The following is a 14,674-nucleotide window of genomic DNA, read 5'->3' as shown; positions in this document are numbered from 1 at the left end:
TTTTGGATATTCCATCTCGCGCAACCATGACGCACTGCAAGGCTGTCACGGCCTTATTTGGCTACTGTAGAACTCGACTAACTCCTTACTTCTCGAGAGCATAACACTCAAGTTTCTGCTGCATCACCAAATCGTGAGACCAACAACGATGAAAGAATACCTCAAATAGATGCATATCTGTAATACTCGTGATTCCACAATTGAACAGATTCCTCTCTGTAGCTACAAAAATTCTCATTCTGCACTACTTCGCCACTACATCTTCACTCCAACCGCTAGCCTTCACCCCGATACGAACATATTGTCCGGCCAGCTATTAAGTAGGTGTTCGGCTTAAACATCTCGAGTGTGGTCTTGTTCCCCCCCCTCAAAACGCACTGTACAAAGATTTATCCTTTCCCTTCCACCAAACAAGTTCTGTAAATGCCGCGATAGGAAGATAAATTTGATAGGAAAGTCGTCAGAGTTTCAGGGAGCTTAAACCCCCCAAAACTCAGGGGTATAGATGGATACGATGAACGAAACTTTTCAATGAAAGAAATGTCAAGACTCCCCCGCCATGCATTTGTGGCAATGAGACACAGAACAAAACAAAAACACCGGTCGGCGGCTCTAGAAATTTTGTGCAATTCCACCTTGGGTCTGCGGGAATGTGGGCGCTCGCTCGATCCGAGTATTTCGTCTTGCTTGGACATCTCGTATCACAGGCTGGCCTCCGGCACCTCCATAAGAGCCGTCGCCATATGGTCCGTGACTCGGGGCTGCGTCGTTGTAGATGTTGTAGGGCACTTCCTCCTGGTAGTACGGACCTGATGCATTGGGCGTGTCAGAAGAGGAAGCCTCGGACTGATGACCTGTCGAGTAGGCAGAGGACGCGTTGGATGGCCCTCGTCGAATTCCTGCAGCATCACTACGATTCCGAGTCAGTCCTCCGGCTCCCAAGGCCGCAACACCGTCACCGCCTTCGGGATGACCGTTCATCAGAGGGTCAGCAGAATAACCGTCGGACGCGCCGGCCGGTGAGTCTTTGTAGCCGTTACCACCAGGCTGGCTGCTACTCTCCGACATGGCCATTCCATTGTTTCCTCGACCATTCGAACCAAGCGTCGTGGAGGCTTTGCGGTTGGAAGAGGTGGCTCCCCATCCCCGATATCCGCTGCTGTCATCTTGTGGCTCTGACTGATTGTCGGTATATGCACCGGCCCCGGCCACGAGTGTGGGATCGCTGTTCGGGTTGAAACCATACTCGGCCATCTCATTCTTCCGGAGTTCTTCCGCATTCTTGCGAGCCTTTCTCTTCCGCCATAGGAAGAACCCGATCAAAAGTGCCGCGGCGATCACCACAATAGGGATCACGACGGCTATGGCGATCTTGGCTCCTGAACCGAGGCCACTGCCGGAACTGGACCCGGAGCCAGAAGCACTCAAGGCTGCTGCAGAGGAACTCGCCGCAGATTCTGTCGATGTCCTGCTCGAGGTCGCAGTGCTACTAGAAGTGTCGGGGGCAAATGTTGAGGTGACTACAATGGTCGAAGGGGTCGGAGTATTGTTATCCGAGGTCGGAGGTGTCTGAGTGATTGTAGATGTGACATCGACTACGCTTGGTGTCGTCGGACTCGGTGTCGTGACTACTACGGTGGTGGAAGGGGGAATGGAAATGGTCGAGACGGTAGTTGAAGGAGGAGGAGGAGTTGTGGTGGTTATATCGGGCGTTGAGGTGGTAGATTCAGTGACTATAACGGTCGTGGTCGGAGAGGTGGTTAAACTTGTCGAGGTCGTGACGATGGTCGTCGTGAGGTTGTTCGTGTCTGTACTGTCTGGCCAGAGTTATTAGTCGTGTTGTCAACCCAAAAGCCAGTCCTATGACGCTTACCTGTGGCCGACATGGTTGTGTCGCTTTGGTTTCGAGGGGTCCCGAGAATCAAGAGAGCTTGCCCGCGGCAAGCGGAGTGACCGAGATGGATTTAGGTCGATAGGAACTTAGGCTTAGCTGTAACAGTCCAGAGATCTCAAGGGAGGATGAAGTTCTTAAGAGAGCGTCGTGTTATGTTCAAGATGAATTGGTAGAGCTGCTAATCGCGCAGGTGACGGATGGGAAAGTGGATGGGTGTCAGAACACGGGTGATCCTTGCGGCCAAATACGAGACTCGTAAAATGAACGTGTTACAGGCGATATCGTCTGTCGAGGGGGTCCCGACATGTACGGGTTGTAGGATCTTGTATATATCTTGTGCTTGTACGGAGAGTGTAAAATGAACGAAGGAGAAGGTCTCGATCCAAGTTATCACGTACAGAGAGATCTCAGAATCGTGGCAATGGATCAAGATCAGGGCGCAGGGAGGTGTTGGATGTTGTGGGCGGAGCAAGATCTGAAGAGGTCAGGGCGTCGTAGGGGTTGGGGAGGAGTGAAATTAATTGGCAAAAGATGGGACAATGTAACGACAAGCCACGATGGGCTACAACTGACTCCGTACTGAGGATCATCATACAAACAACCCTTTCCATCCCAGCTCGCTTCCACCATATCGCGCTGATTCACCCGGCTATAGGGCCGTTGGGACACCTAGTGGTTAGAACAGCAACTAGGCCTCTCTAGCTTCCATGTCTCGCTTCCTCCCATTCGCAAAAAACTTGGTGGCACCCCGGCCATGGCATGACAAGTACAACAGCAGCTTCGGCCAGTGTTTCTTGCTGCGAGTGCTCGCCCAAGGGGAGCGTGATCATCGCCATAGAGTTGCGTCAAATTGAAATGTCGGCTGATGCGAGCACCGAATATCGTGAGACTCTGGGGGCCCCTACAGGCCGCCTTTTCCGCCAACTTGTCATACACCAATTGCGCCAGAACCAGGGATTACCGCATCTCAAAAGGTCACCGGTATTTTGGCCTGCACCGACTTGGGTCCGAAAGTGACTTTCTACGAGGCTCCGCTGTGTGTTACCCAAGATTAGACATGCCCAGATGTCGAATGTCTCGTATTCATCCAATGCCAGGTCCCGTCTAACATGCATCTCCGGACGCACCTCGCTAAACGATGATAAAATATATAGATCTGGGCGAGTCTTTTCTTGCGATATCAGCCGGATTGACACTTTTCAGCTGAATTCCGTACGGACGGCCTCATCCAAGATATTATACATTTTCCTCCTTTGGCATTGGTAGTACTAGTACAGTGGCTACACACAAAATATTCCAGAGAGCTAAAGGGCATGCTCGGTGCCGTTGAACTCCTCCCGCTATGCTCAATATACTGCACGCTTTAAATGTCAGAATAAACCATGGGGTCCACGGCCGTATACACATTTCAAGTCCATGACGACTCTAGATCATCGGGTTAGATCCCATTGTGGCCTCAAAGCCGCAAACAACTCGTTCTTCGTGCCGGCCACCTCTTTGGGAATGCGGCTAACACGATAAGCTCCTGAACGGATGCTGTGGTTGTGCATAGCAGAAATTCCAGATCGGTTGCTTCGAATGCTGCCAGTCTCGCTCATTGCAGAATCTGCTACGCCCAGCCGACCTGGTGGCGCAAAGTCTAGTGCTGTGAAAGTGCCAGACCTTCTCAATGCGTGACTGTCAAAAGTGTTAGTATGTATATCAAGGGACACGAAATGATCGAACTTACGGGCTTGGAATCACCGCTAGGTCGTCGAATGACGACGCCAACGGTACATGGGGCCTCAGCGGGATCTTATACTGCTTGACCCCACCTCGAAGACTATCAGGTGTACCGGCTCTTTGGTTTTGGAACTTCTTGGGTGGTGCAAAATCAGCTGGTAAGAAATTGTCGTTGTCAAGTAGATGAGGAGTAGGCAAAACATTGAGTGGCTTTGGTGGAGGCAACCTCTTCTTGGATCGCATGGAAGGTGGAGGCCCAAATCGTCCTGATGCTGATGAGAATGCTCGCGGTGCCGTCAGGAAGCTTCCATTCGACATTGCACGGTGACGTCCATACGGTTGGCGAGGGGGCTCAAACGCGCCGGCGTCGTAGTAGCCGTCATGGTAGTTATCAAATCCAGCCTCGCCAGGACCTTGATACTGTCCAGGTGGATGTGGCTTCGACTCGTCAAAGTACTCCTTGTAGAAGGAACGGATACGATTGGCTCGCTGTTCAGGATTGTCCGAAGGATCCTCGGGAGGAAGAGGTCGCATGCCCATCATCGACCTCCGCGGGTCGTAACCAAGATACTGTTCGTAATCTAGGTAATCCTGGTAATCTTCGGCCCCATTTGCTTCGTATTCATCATAGTAATCATCGACATACGAATCCTGGTACTGACTGGATGGGGTCAGGGGAGTCTCGGGGACAGCATCTGTTGAGGGGGTGGTAGGATGTTCAGGAGCGCCGTTGGTGACTGGCACGTTCATCTGTGTGTCCGCCGCAGGCTCGACTGAATTCTGCTTGACACCTTGAGAGTCAATGAAGCTGAGCTGAGGGAGACGTGGCTGGCGTTCTTCTGGTTGGCTGACAGTGATACTGGGCGCGTCCGAGGGTCTCGGTTGGTGTGATGAATATGGCACGTTTGCAGCTGAAGCCTCATCATATCGGGGTTCCTTTACAACGGCTGGCGAGGGAGGTTGAATGTCCTCTGGAGGAGGTTCAACTCGAATCTCAGCAACTGTGGCCGTGGCCACTTTTTTGCTCGAATCTTCTTGCGGCAAGCCATTACCTCCGGAAATGAACTGTCCAAGGTAATTGTTACTGGCCCTCATCGCCGTCAGAGCACCATTGCTACTCGTTGTACTGACATATGAATCTCTTCCAGCATCAGCAGCATTCGGCGCAAGGAGGTTGTTGGGCCCAGTGCTTAAGGTGGGAGACATAGTATCCACTGAGTCACTACGTCCGCCCATTGGTTTTCCCTGTCCATTATACAACAGGTTTTGCTTAGAATCAAAGGGGTTCTTCATGGAACTGGTGTAACTCGAAGAATCGTCAATCGGGCTTCTGTGGCTTGACGGAGGTCGGATGGATCCATCGTCCGGAATAAAAGTAGTTGCTCGATACTTGTCGTCACCCGTGTTCAATCGAGACAAAGAATGCAGAGATTCCCGAGACTGGTGAACCTCTGGAGGCAGTAGGTACGGGTTATGCATCCCCAGATCGATCGATAATCCACGAGCTCTCCGTCCCGGGCTGGGATTTTCGGACATTTGGGGTCCATTGCCGCGAGATTTCTCGGACGTGATGTTGAGACCAAAATCCAAGGACTTGTGCTTGTCCTCTGCATCTTCCTGCCGGAGCTTCCTTACATGCCTACGGTGTAGGTAGAAAAAAACTGCACCCGCAATGGCTAGTGGTACGAGCACTCCCAAGAGAATTGGCAACGTGTCGCTGGATCCTCCTCCACCACCACCATCCGACTTGGATGAACTCGAGCTTGACGGCTCGCTGGCCTCGCTCCTCGCCACTAACGAGACTGATACTGACTCTTCCACAAACAATCCATCTAGCCTGAAGTCGGGTACGGGACCTGGTCGGGCAATAGGGTAAGGGTTCCGGGGTTGTATTTGTGGCTCGTGTTCGGGCAAAATATGGCCGGACATTGTTTTGGTGATGATCGAACGCCGACTGAGCGTCCTCAGCAGACAAAGACGGTGCGAGTAGTATTATTGTTTAGCAGGGGGGGTCTAATAAGACATGCTGAATCAAGGCCCCGGAGGTTTGTGTATGTTTGAAGGTTTTCGAGGGGTGGTGGTCAATGGGTTCGGGTTCTGTGCTTCACGGTCCAGACTGGGCGGAGGAATGAATGGACGTGGAATGAATTCCACACTCGGGATGTTGGAAAAAGAACGACTGAGGTGAGGATTCTGTACAAAAGAGTGACTAGGGGGGATAATGAGTGACAAAACAAAGAGTCAGAGAAAGGAAAGATGTTGATGGTAACGGGCAGCCGTGCTCAATGGATTGCAAGCAAATGTGATGGGAGCAACACAAAGGAGACACACACAAGCACAACCACAGATCGGCGGCACGGAGTTTACCAGGGTCAAGCTTATTATTTTACGGGGGGTAACCATGCTCGGACGAGCTCTGGAGGGTACTCGTAGTACTCGTCGTAGTTCCAGGGATGCCCCCCCCTAAGCCCAAGGCAAGCTGCATTAGTGGCAAAGCATGTCCTTGTACGGGGTACATACAGTACACCTTGGGCAGTTTAGGGACCACAACTCGAGCAATGGGCGCCTGGGAACTCAGCCACAGCACCCGATTGTAGGGCCAACTATTGGCTGTCTGTGCCAGATTAAAGAGACGGAGGCCTGCCAATCCCTTGGGCGCCAGACTCCATCCGGGATCCATCCAGAGGGGGATCAAAGGACTCCTGTGGATGCAAGTTGTGGGCGACCTGATTCCTCTACTCCGTATGATGCACGTGTTTTGCATATCGAATCTCTCTTAAATTTCATGTTTGGCCTTGTTCTTACAGTACGGAGCATGATGTGCAGGCGGACTTTAAAAGATGCTTAGCAGTCGCTTTGACCGTGATCCGATCATATCCAGCGAGGAGAAAAAGCACAGATACAATCCGACCACCACCACCACCACCCACTACTCGTAGTGTAGACACTTGTGACCTTTCACGCTTTTTTGTAACCCCTGACCCCAAAAACAGCCTACAAAGCACTCAAGCTTTTTTTTTATTTTTACACGTTTCTGTTTTCTCTCTACTTACCTACCTAATGGAATAGAAACATCGGACTAATCACGTATCGTGGTGCACGTCATTTTGTCAAATCGACCGACCTATTTTCTGTCAATTGACATGTCGTTCAATTTCCGACTTTTTTTGGCTAGGATCAAGGACCCGTTTCCTAGCCCACACAAACTTCCTAGACCTCCGTACAAGTAGGAGGTACTGTCGGTAGCCTAACTTTTTGGTTTCGCGCCGCGTCCTCCAGCACCACGAGTATGTAGGGGATACGAGTACGGAGTACGACTGGTCTCACATTGTTTTTCTTTCTCTTTTTCCCACCCGTCTCGCACCTTGTAACCCTCGGCGGACGACCTTAGTACCCGTTGATGAGCAAGGGAAGATATCGTCATGGTAATGTGTGCGTGACGGGGTTGTGCCCGATGATCTTATTGTACGGAGTACCCTGTCGTTAGAAAAGCCCATCTGGGATACCACACCTCGCTTGGCGCCAGTCTAGGTACTTACCCGCGGCAACGGCTTTTTCAAGGTCGCTTCACCTAGCATATCATAACCTTGGATCCCCTTATCATTTGCTTTTCTCGAAGAAGGCTTTTTTCCACTCCGTACTCGTAAGACGATCCCAATTTGCCCGTTGCACATACTGTAGACCATGTTATGAATGTCGTCATAGGAAGTTCAAGGCCATCACCTTGGCTCTGAGTCAAGTGGAGACGTGATCAATCCAATGCACCGGTAAATCAGGATCGGGAATTGTCTTCCAAGGGCCGACTTTGTCACCATTGTCAGAGGCCTACCTGCCTACCTACAAAGCGTCTAGCTTAGAGATGGCCAACTGGTAGCCACATCAGTCGCTGGTATCCGTACATGGCTATCTTATTTCCCAGCAGGCCTGACTTTTGATGCTGTCATGTGCAGCTATCCTGCGTGATGTCGACCTCGGTGTGGACCGAAGCATCGCTTTTCTCGTGGACCATCACACTCTCCATGCTCCAAGTATCAAAAAGGAGCCTATACACCAAGGCATATGGCCACACTTTCCAAGCGCGTCTGATTCTCAGCCCACGGGACTCCAAGGCATGGGGATGAGGATCTTGCTCCTCATGGTCTGAATCAACGGCACAGTTTTGTGTACCGTGTCCGCCCATCCCTCCACGCCCCAGGATTGCTCTCGACGCAACTTGCGCTCCTCGAGATCTGCAAACTGCCACAAGTGGTGGACAGTGTTTAGGTCTCCGATCTGAACGAACCAGGCTCCTACACCTTCCATCACTTCTCTTCTCGCCTTCAGTCCATTTCGCCAGTGCGTTTCCCATTCCAGTAGATTGCCAGGGTGTAGTGTGTAGGATCGTAACTCAAACAACCCACCCAGCTTCCGTGGAGGAGTTGTTGGCCAGAATGAAAACTCCTGCATCAGCGAGACCTTCTTTGAATGGATCAAACTCTTCAGCTTCTTGTCGAAGGCGGGAAATTCAGGATGGGAGGAGATGCTATGTAGTGATGCATGGTAGCCGGTGTAGCGTTGATACTCCCAGATGTGCACTGTCACGACATTTGTTAGCCAGCTATGATCGAGTCAAGTGTGGACGAAACACATACCAAATGTATCACAATCGCCGACCTCGGTTCTCCAGCTTCCTACCAGGTGAACTTTGTTCTCGGGGGTGTTTGCCATCCTGGGGTACCAACTACCTACAAGCTCGACATACTCGTCGACCTTGTCAGGCTTGACTTCGTGGAAGACGATCGAATGGACGTATTTGCCGCGGGCGAGGACCTGGGAGAAGGACCGCTCCATCTCCTTGTCCAGCTGCTGGCCTTCAGGGGTGCCGTAGATCAGACTCGAGAGTTTACCGGATCGTCTGGTCGAGGTGTCTGTCTCGGCTTGCCGCGCTTCTTCTGCATGAGGGGCGGTAGAAAGTGAGCCCAATCCCAGGGAATCAAAGACGCCGGAAGCACTATCAGATGCACTGGGGGAGACGGTAACAGGAGACTGACTTTCAGCTTGTTCCTTTCTCTTCTTGGCCGCCTCAAGGCCATCTCGGAATTCCTTCTGCCGGGTGTTGAAAGCATCGGTGCCATCGGGTGTTATGTCGCCTAGACCCGGGGAGCGAGCAGGTTCTCGACATAGGGCGGAGGTGGTGAAGGCGCGGAAGAGAGAGGAGGCTTGAGGCGAGGAGAGGGGTAGTCGTCGAGCGAGCATGACTGTAGAAATAGAAATGAAATCGGTTGGCGGGGTGTGGTACGACAGACACGTAGTAACAGATGACAGATCTGTCGAAGTAAAGGTCTATCTGCCCTTTTTTGAAGCTGGCTGGGATTGTTTGTTTGTTGCTTTGAATGTGATGTTTGGTTGTAAGGGTGCGTCCAAGGTACACACACAAGCGGAGAGAGGTAACTGGTTTGTCAGGTAGTAATAGGTAGGTAGTGTAAAGCTGGGGAAATCCCCCAAGTGGACGAGAGATGCGGGTTGTATTGTCTGGTTCACAGGACAGGCCGGGGGTGGTAGCAGTAGAAGCTGCGATTGGAGGTAGAGATCACAGTTGACGAGGAGGAATAAGGACGACGTCAGTGGAAGAGCCCCCAGGCAGCTTTAAACAATGGGCATTGGGTGTTGGTTGACGTTTAGTGCCACCACTAACACCTACTTAGCAACTTTCCCTCTTTGCGGGGCAGATGCACATCATTCTTTTCTCGTGGCCAGTGTCAGTCCATCCATCACTTGTCCCGCAGACAGACAGACGAAGTATCATTATTTTCGCCGGTCTCGTACAAGCAGAACTGCGATCAACAAGTCGATATCTATCAGCTCGCCTACCTACACGAGACAAGGAAACCAGCGATGTCTGAACACAATCCACCGCTCACCTACGAGCCTTCGGCCTCGACACACCCAATCCGTTCCTCCAGTCTTCCCCCAGAAGTGTCTCAATGCCTCAAGAACGCACGCTTCCTACATCTGGGAACCATCTCCTCTGCTCCCGACTCATCTCAGCCTACACCGCATGTGAGCTTGATGAACTATACCTTCCTCCCCAACTACCTCGAACACGGTCCTGTGATAATAATGACCACGTCAGCCCAATCCATCAAAACCCGCAACCTAGCCTCAAATCCAAAGGTCTCCCTGCTCGTTCACGACTGGGTCAGCCACCGCCCGCCCACGGCGACATCAATATCTGGTGAGCGCTCGGGCAGTCCCCCTGCCGCCGCGACTCGATCCAGTCTAGCCAGCTTACTGTTGAACCTGAATACGTCGGCGCTGAGCTCCATATCCACCACCATAACCGGCGAAGCGAGATTTCTCGAAAGAGGTAGCGGTGAAGAGAAGTGGTGTAAAGAGACTCATCTGGCAAACAATACTTTCGGGGATCAGGCCAAGGACGAGATCGGTCTGTTTGGCGAACAGCACCACCCACAAAATCCCGACGATGCTGGAAGCTGTTACATTGGCGCTGACGATGTGAGAGTGGTCATTGTCCCGATCCGAGAAGGACGAATAGCAGATTGGAAGGGTGGTGTTAAGGACTGGGTCTTGGTCAATGACGATGTGCCGCCAGCAGATCACGGTACAAGAGGTCGAAGCAACGGACAGCCCTTGGTAAATGGGATATAACGATGATTGATGTAGGCTGTTTCTGAAGCATTCAGCCCGTTATCTTTCCAGGTGAGGATGCCTTTCAAGTTGGTCGAAAAGTGTGCTACAATCATGCCATTTACCAGGATGGTGTTGAAGAATGATTGATTATCTGGGACTTCATCGGCACCAGGGGTCTGTCATATCCACGGCACAGCGGTGGGATGAGCGAACGAGGCTTTTAGGCCCTAATCCTAGGGCAGCATGTCAAAGGAGTAGTCCTACGGGCACTCGTTCAGAAACATGCGCCGAGCTATAGACCAATGAAGCAGACGGACAGAACGAGAAATGTTCCAATTAAAAAGCGATCCTCAAAGGCATTTTATTCGCAGCTCGTATATCATTAATGAAGCTCCCACCACATAACTAGCCAGACTCAAAGATTCAAGTCAAAATGCAGCGGCCGATGCCTGTCTCCTGCTTTTCCCAAAAAAGAAACCAACAGACTATCCCAGAAAATCAACGCTAAAAAGAGGAGGCGTCCAGAACACTGAGGAGAACGAAGAAGCAACGTCGGAGGGGTATGTACAGCAGGAAAGTCGTGATATAAGGTGGTGAGTCGATGAATCAGACCGGAACTGACGGGAACAGTTCCAGGACGTTAAGGGCAAAAGGTGAACAGCACGGATCTGCCGGGACGTTCTCACATGACAGAGCATTTCGAATCGTCTCCGGCTTTCGCGGGCTTGACCTGCAGCGCTACTCGAGCAGCCTCTGTGAAGGCTTCGTTCACACCACGGTTTCGCATGGCTGAACATTCTGTACAGCCCATCAGTTTCTCCCGTATATACCGGCGGCGGTACGGCTGATGTAGGCGCAAAGGGGGGGAACATACCGAGATACCGTAGCGCACCGATCCGCCGAGCGACTTCCAGGCCTTCGTTATACTGAATCATCGGTCGTGGTGGAGTGTTGGGTTCGTCTTCGTCCTTCTCGTGCTCTTCTCGAAGATCGCACTTCAAGGCGCACAGTACGATCTTGACGCCAGGACAGTGCTCGTTGATCTCGGCTATCCATTTCGTGCCAACGTTCTCGAGGGATCCACGGTTGTCAACCTGTTTGCCATTGTGTCAGCGCTTCATCTTTGAGTCGTGTTGTGTTCGCCAGTTTTTAAGACCCCGCTCGTGTGTGCTGCTGCTGCTGCGCATGTGTGAAAGGGACAAAGAAAAAGATGGTGAGCCATACACTGAAACACAACATTATCGCTTGCGTGTCGTCGTATGATAGGGACCGTAGCCGATCGAACTCTTCTTGTCCCGCAGTGTCCCATAACGACAGTTCCATGTGTATCCCGTCAACAAAGATGTCGTGGACATAATTCTCGAACACGGTGGGCTCGTATACTGTCTATGAGCGCCACGCATTAGTGAGTTGTCCTTTTGTGATCTCTTCTTTTTGAGTTGAATGCCGGAGCGGAAGGGCACAACAAACCGGAAAGAATCCTCGGGTAAAGACGTTCAACAAACTCGTTTTGCCACAGGCACCATCTCCGAGGAGGACCAGCTTGCGCTGGACAACCTTGTTACCGCCGCAGAGAGGCATGGCTGTTGCTGCGGAGGAGGAGGTGAGGCAAGTTTTATGTTGAGGATGGTTGCGAACGACCGGATCGACCGAAAAGCGGGCGACGGTATAGGTAGGAAGGTAAACAAAGCGAGCGGGTTTTGGCGGGAGTTAGGATAAGAAAACCGATACGGTAAAAATGAGGGAGACAAGAGGAGTGAGAGTAATAGGACGAGCAAGTCAAGAGGAGGAAGAGGAGAGGAGGACTTGGGTGAAATCGAGACGAGTAGAGAGGGTTGAATTAATGACCAAGATAGTCGAGTGTAGATCAGTAGGAAATCCGGAGGAAGATGTTGACGCAGGCGAGATGGGCAAGAGTGAAAATAGTGGCACTTGGGAGACCTTTTGCCTGGATTTTGCCGCTCTGCCTCGTCGCCCCAGCGTGGCTTTGGGCATGTGTTTGTTGGAACCGAAAGCGGAGATTCAGCGAGCCATGGGGAGTGGACTGAGGCTCCTCTGCATGGACAAGCACACCATTCTTATTAGCCACGGCTGATGAGGGTGCATTTACGAGTACAGCACACCTTTTTCTGCTCAAAATTACTCCGTCCGAATACCTCTCCCTCTATACCTGAGTATCTGGAGAGGTATCTGGCTAGGTAAAGGTTCTCTGTAACTAGGTCCTGAATGCATTTGGATGCAGCTCCAGGCACTCCAACAATCGCTTTTCCTTTTCTTGGGTGCTTGATACCCAACCCACGTGTGCCATCGTGGCCCTCCACCGGAGTTTCTCCTCGTGGCGGACGAAGTACAATGATCGGAAATCTTTTTTTTGAATCCTCTCTGTAAATAGAAAATACGTGTACTCCATACCGTTCCGCAGCTTATGGATGAACGTTGGCACTGACGCAGCAATGCCTTAAGGTGTGAATCACGAGTAGAGCCCCTCGGGATGATCATTACAAGCAGAAACAGGTTATGTCAGATATGCAGTGAGGCAGCAGGATGTCCTGGTGACTTGTTGACTGTAAGGCTGCCGCTGATTCCCGCCCCGGATCTTCATTTTGCATAAGAACTAGCAGGTGGGCTGTACTTGATATAACACAGCACATATACATTCTCAGGCAAGTCAGAGAAAACAACTTTCTGAGGTAGACAGAAATTAGTATCTCCAACGCTCTCACACTCTTGAGTCCTTTCACAGCCACACATTACGGGCAGCCAGGCTATTTCAAGAAAAGACCTCCCCATCTCACCCACCAGTCAGCCACAGCCGTTAAAATACGTATTCTCAGCCTAAAAAAGACCTGCAACAAGGGATGGGTCTATTGCACTTGGACGTACTATCGTTTCAGGCGGGCGACAAGAGCATCGAGACGCAATCAAAGAGGAGCGCCAAACGGAGGTCAACGATCGAAAACGTGCAAGAAGCATCATCAAAGGAGAAGCGTGGTAACAGCAACGTCTTGAGAAAGCCACTGCATCTTCACCCTGGGTGGAAAGAGATGTCTCAATCCCCATGATGAGAAAGTGTCATGAGTGCGCAACCAACCAAACATGGCAATGGCTTTTCGAAGCTAACCAAATCAAAGCCCAACGATCAGATCAACACTAGAAGGTTCATGAGGGACATTGGTGTAGAACGGAGTCCAGGCGGGTCGCCTGCTGAAATTTTTGGAAATGTCTTTTTCACATTCAAACCCTTTTGTTGAGGGCCTCTCAAGCTTGCTCTGGCGGAATGTAGAGCTGCACCATGTTTGCAACGCTTCTCGCAGTTATGAGCAAAAAATACTCAATTCGTTGACGCCTTCCTTCCATACCTCTAGAGAAAACTTCTGCCTTTTTTCTGCTTTTGCTCCTTTCAACGTCCGCCCTCTCTCTACTCTTCGGCAATGTTGCCCCGCTCGCTCACGTACAGACCGTCCAAGAATTTTCGGATATCCTTGTTTCGTACCCTGCAGATCTGCTGGATATCGGCGGCGCATTGTGAGACGTCCTCGAGTGAGTTGCCGCTGAGTTCGATCTGGTCCTTGACACCCTTGGATGCCTCGACGCTGACGCCGTCGCGCATTGTGACATATCGGACAATCTTCTCGCCCAAAAAGTTTCTGCAACAAAAAGTAACAAATCTTGATTAGTATACATGTCTTTTCGTTTGAATGTCTTTTCCCTTTGGGGACTAGGATTGTGATTGCAATGCAAAATTTTGGAAGCCCTTACCTGATCTCAACGTGGTCGAGGCCTTCGGCGTTCTTCTCAATGTTGACGTTGATGGGAAAATGAGCATAGACGTATCGCATCTTGTACTTGTATCCCCTGGTGACACCGGTCACCAAGTTCTCGATGATGGACTTGACGGTTCGGAGGGTAGCGACATTCTTTCTCGATCCGTGGTGGATTTCGATCTGGACGATTTGCTGGCCCTTATGGTTCTTGGGGAGGGAGAAGGTGACGGCGATGTGCGAGAGATCCTTGGTCAGTTTGCCTATAGAGAAACACCCAAAGATTGTCAGTCTAGGATTCCCATAATTCTTTTTTCTTGTGCCTGCGCCGTCTTGCGATGGGGAGGAAAAACCATTGTTCTGGTCGGGCATTTCGTACCTCGTGGACCCTCAACGGTGACGATTCGTGATCTGATGTGAATCTTCACGTTGTCTGGGATGACCAGCTGCTCGGAGGAAAAGATGTACTTCATCTTGAGCAGTGGTTGTGGGTTGTTTGGCGGTGGTCGTTCAAAGGTCGTTGTTCTGAGACTTTGAAGATTGAGGAATTTCGAGTTGTGCGGGCATTCGCACTCTTGGCGCAAGAGTGGGTCGTGATTGGTCAACGGTGCAGGGAGCCAAAAGTTCGCAGCCTCATCGCCGCTTTTGGCCCAATCGTGTTTCCCAC

At 51.2% G+C, this 14,674-nt stretch overlaps 6 protein-coding genes across 7 annotated transcripts; 1 reads left to right on the top strand and 5 right to left on the bottom strand.

Moving 5' to 3' along the window:
• Window positions 1-125: 125 nt before the first annotated feature.
• On the bottom strand, window positions 126-2,399 carry PV06_02009 (uncharacterized protein). Its single transcript, XM_016402651.1, has 2 exons — window positions 1,874-2,399; window positions 126-1,817 (listed from the first exon to the last, which is right to left on the bottom strand). Exons 1-2 carry the CDS (start codon window positions 1,884-1,886, stop codon window positions 613-615), a joined length of 1,218 nt encoding a protein of 405 aa, XP_016266548.1. The 5' UTR covers window positions 1,887-2,399; the 3' UTR covers window positions 126-612.
• Window positions 2,400-2,901: 502 nt separating this feature from the next.
• PV06_02008 (uncharacterized protein) lies at window positions 2,902-5,956 on the bottom strand. Its single transcript, XM_016402650.1, has 2 exons — window positions 3,624-5,956; window positions 2,902-3,571 (listed from the first exon to the last, which is right to left on the bottom strand). Exons 1-2 carry the CDS (start codon window positions 5,543-5,545, stop codon window positions 3,325-3,327), a joined length of 2,169 nt encoding a protein of 722 aa, XP_016266547.1. The 5' UTR covers window positions 5,546-5,956; the 3' UTR covers window positions 2,902-3,324.
• Window positions 5,957-7,202: 1,246 nt separating this feature from the next.
• Window positions 7,203-9,181, bottom strand: PV06_02007. 2 transcript variants are annotated; one of them, XM_016402649.1, is made up of 3 exons: window positions 8,647-9,181; window positions 8,248-8,547; window positions 7,203-8,190 (listed from the first exon to the last, which is right to left on the bottom strand). In XM_016402649.1, the coding sequence occupies exons 1-3, from the start codon at window positions 8,849-8,851 to the stop codon at window positions 7,706-7,708; spliced, it is 990 nt and encodes a 329-aa protein (XP_016266546.1). In that variant the 5' UTR covers window positions 8,852-9,181; the 3' UTR covers window positions 7,203-7,705. The 2 variants fall into 2 exon arrangements, with proteins under 2 accessions (XP_016266546.1, XP_016266545.1); XM_016402648.1 differs by having other exon boundaries at window positions 8,248-9,181.
• A 145-nt stretch (window positions 9,182-9,326) lies between these two features.
• Window positions 9,327-10,687, top strand: PV06_02006 (uncharacterized protein). Its single transcript, XM_016402647.1, has one exon. It carries the CDS (start codon window positions 9,491-9,493, stop codon window positions 10,262-10,264), a length of 774 nt encoding a protein of 257 aa, XP_016266544.1. The 5' UTR covers window positions 9,327-9,490; the 3' UTR covers window positions 10,265-10,687.
• Window positions 10,577-12,142, bottom strand: PV06_02005 (uncharacterized protein). Its single transcript, XM_016402646.1, has 4 exons — window positions 11,717-12,142; window positions 11,471-11,632; window positions 11,121-11,340; window positions 10,577-11,044 (listed from the first exon to the last, which is right to left on the bottom strand). Exons 1-4 carry the CDS (start codon window positions 11,825-11,827, stop codon window positions 10,929-10,931), a joined length of 609 nt encoding a protein of 202 aa, XP_016266543.1. The 5' UTR covers window positions 11,828-12,142; the 3' UTR covers window positions 10,577-10,928.
• Window positions 12,143-13,402: 1,260 nt separating this feature from the next.
• PV06_02004 (uncharacterized protein) lies at window positions 13,403-14,518 on the bottom strand. Its single transcript, XM_016402645.1, has 3 exons — window positions 14,387-14,518; window positions 14,006-14,270; window positions 13,403-13,893 (listed from the first exon to the last, which is right to left on the bottom strand). The coding sequence occupies exons 1-3, from the start codon at window positions 14,478-14,480 to the stop codon at window positions 13,665-13,667; spliced, it is 588 nt and encodes a 195-aa protein (XP_016266542.1). The 5' UTR covers window positions 14,481-14,518; the 3' UTR covers window positions 13,403-13,664.
• Between the last annotated feature and the right edge of the window lie 156 nt (window positions 14,519-14,674).

This window comes from Exophiala oligosperma (assembly GCF_000835515.1).
Source record: "Exophiala oligosperma strain CBS 72588 unplaced genomic scaffold supercont1.2, whole genome shotgun sequence".
Lineage (NCBI taxonomy): Eukaryota > Fungi > Ascomycota > Eurotiomycetes > Chaetothyriales > Herpotrichiellaceae > Exophiala > Exophiala oligosperma.
This window is presented reverse-complemented; position numbering and strand designations above follow the sequence as displayed.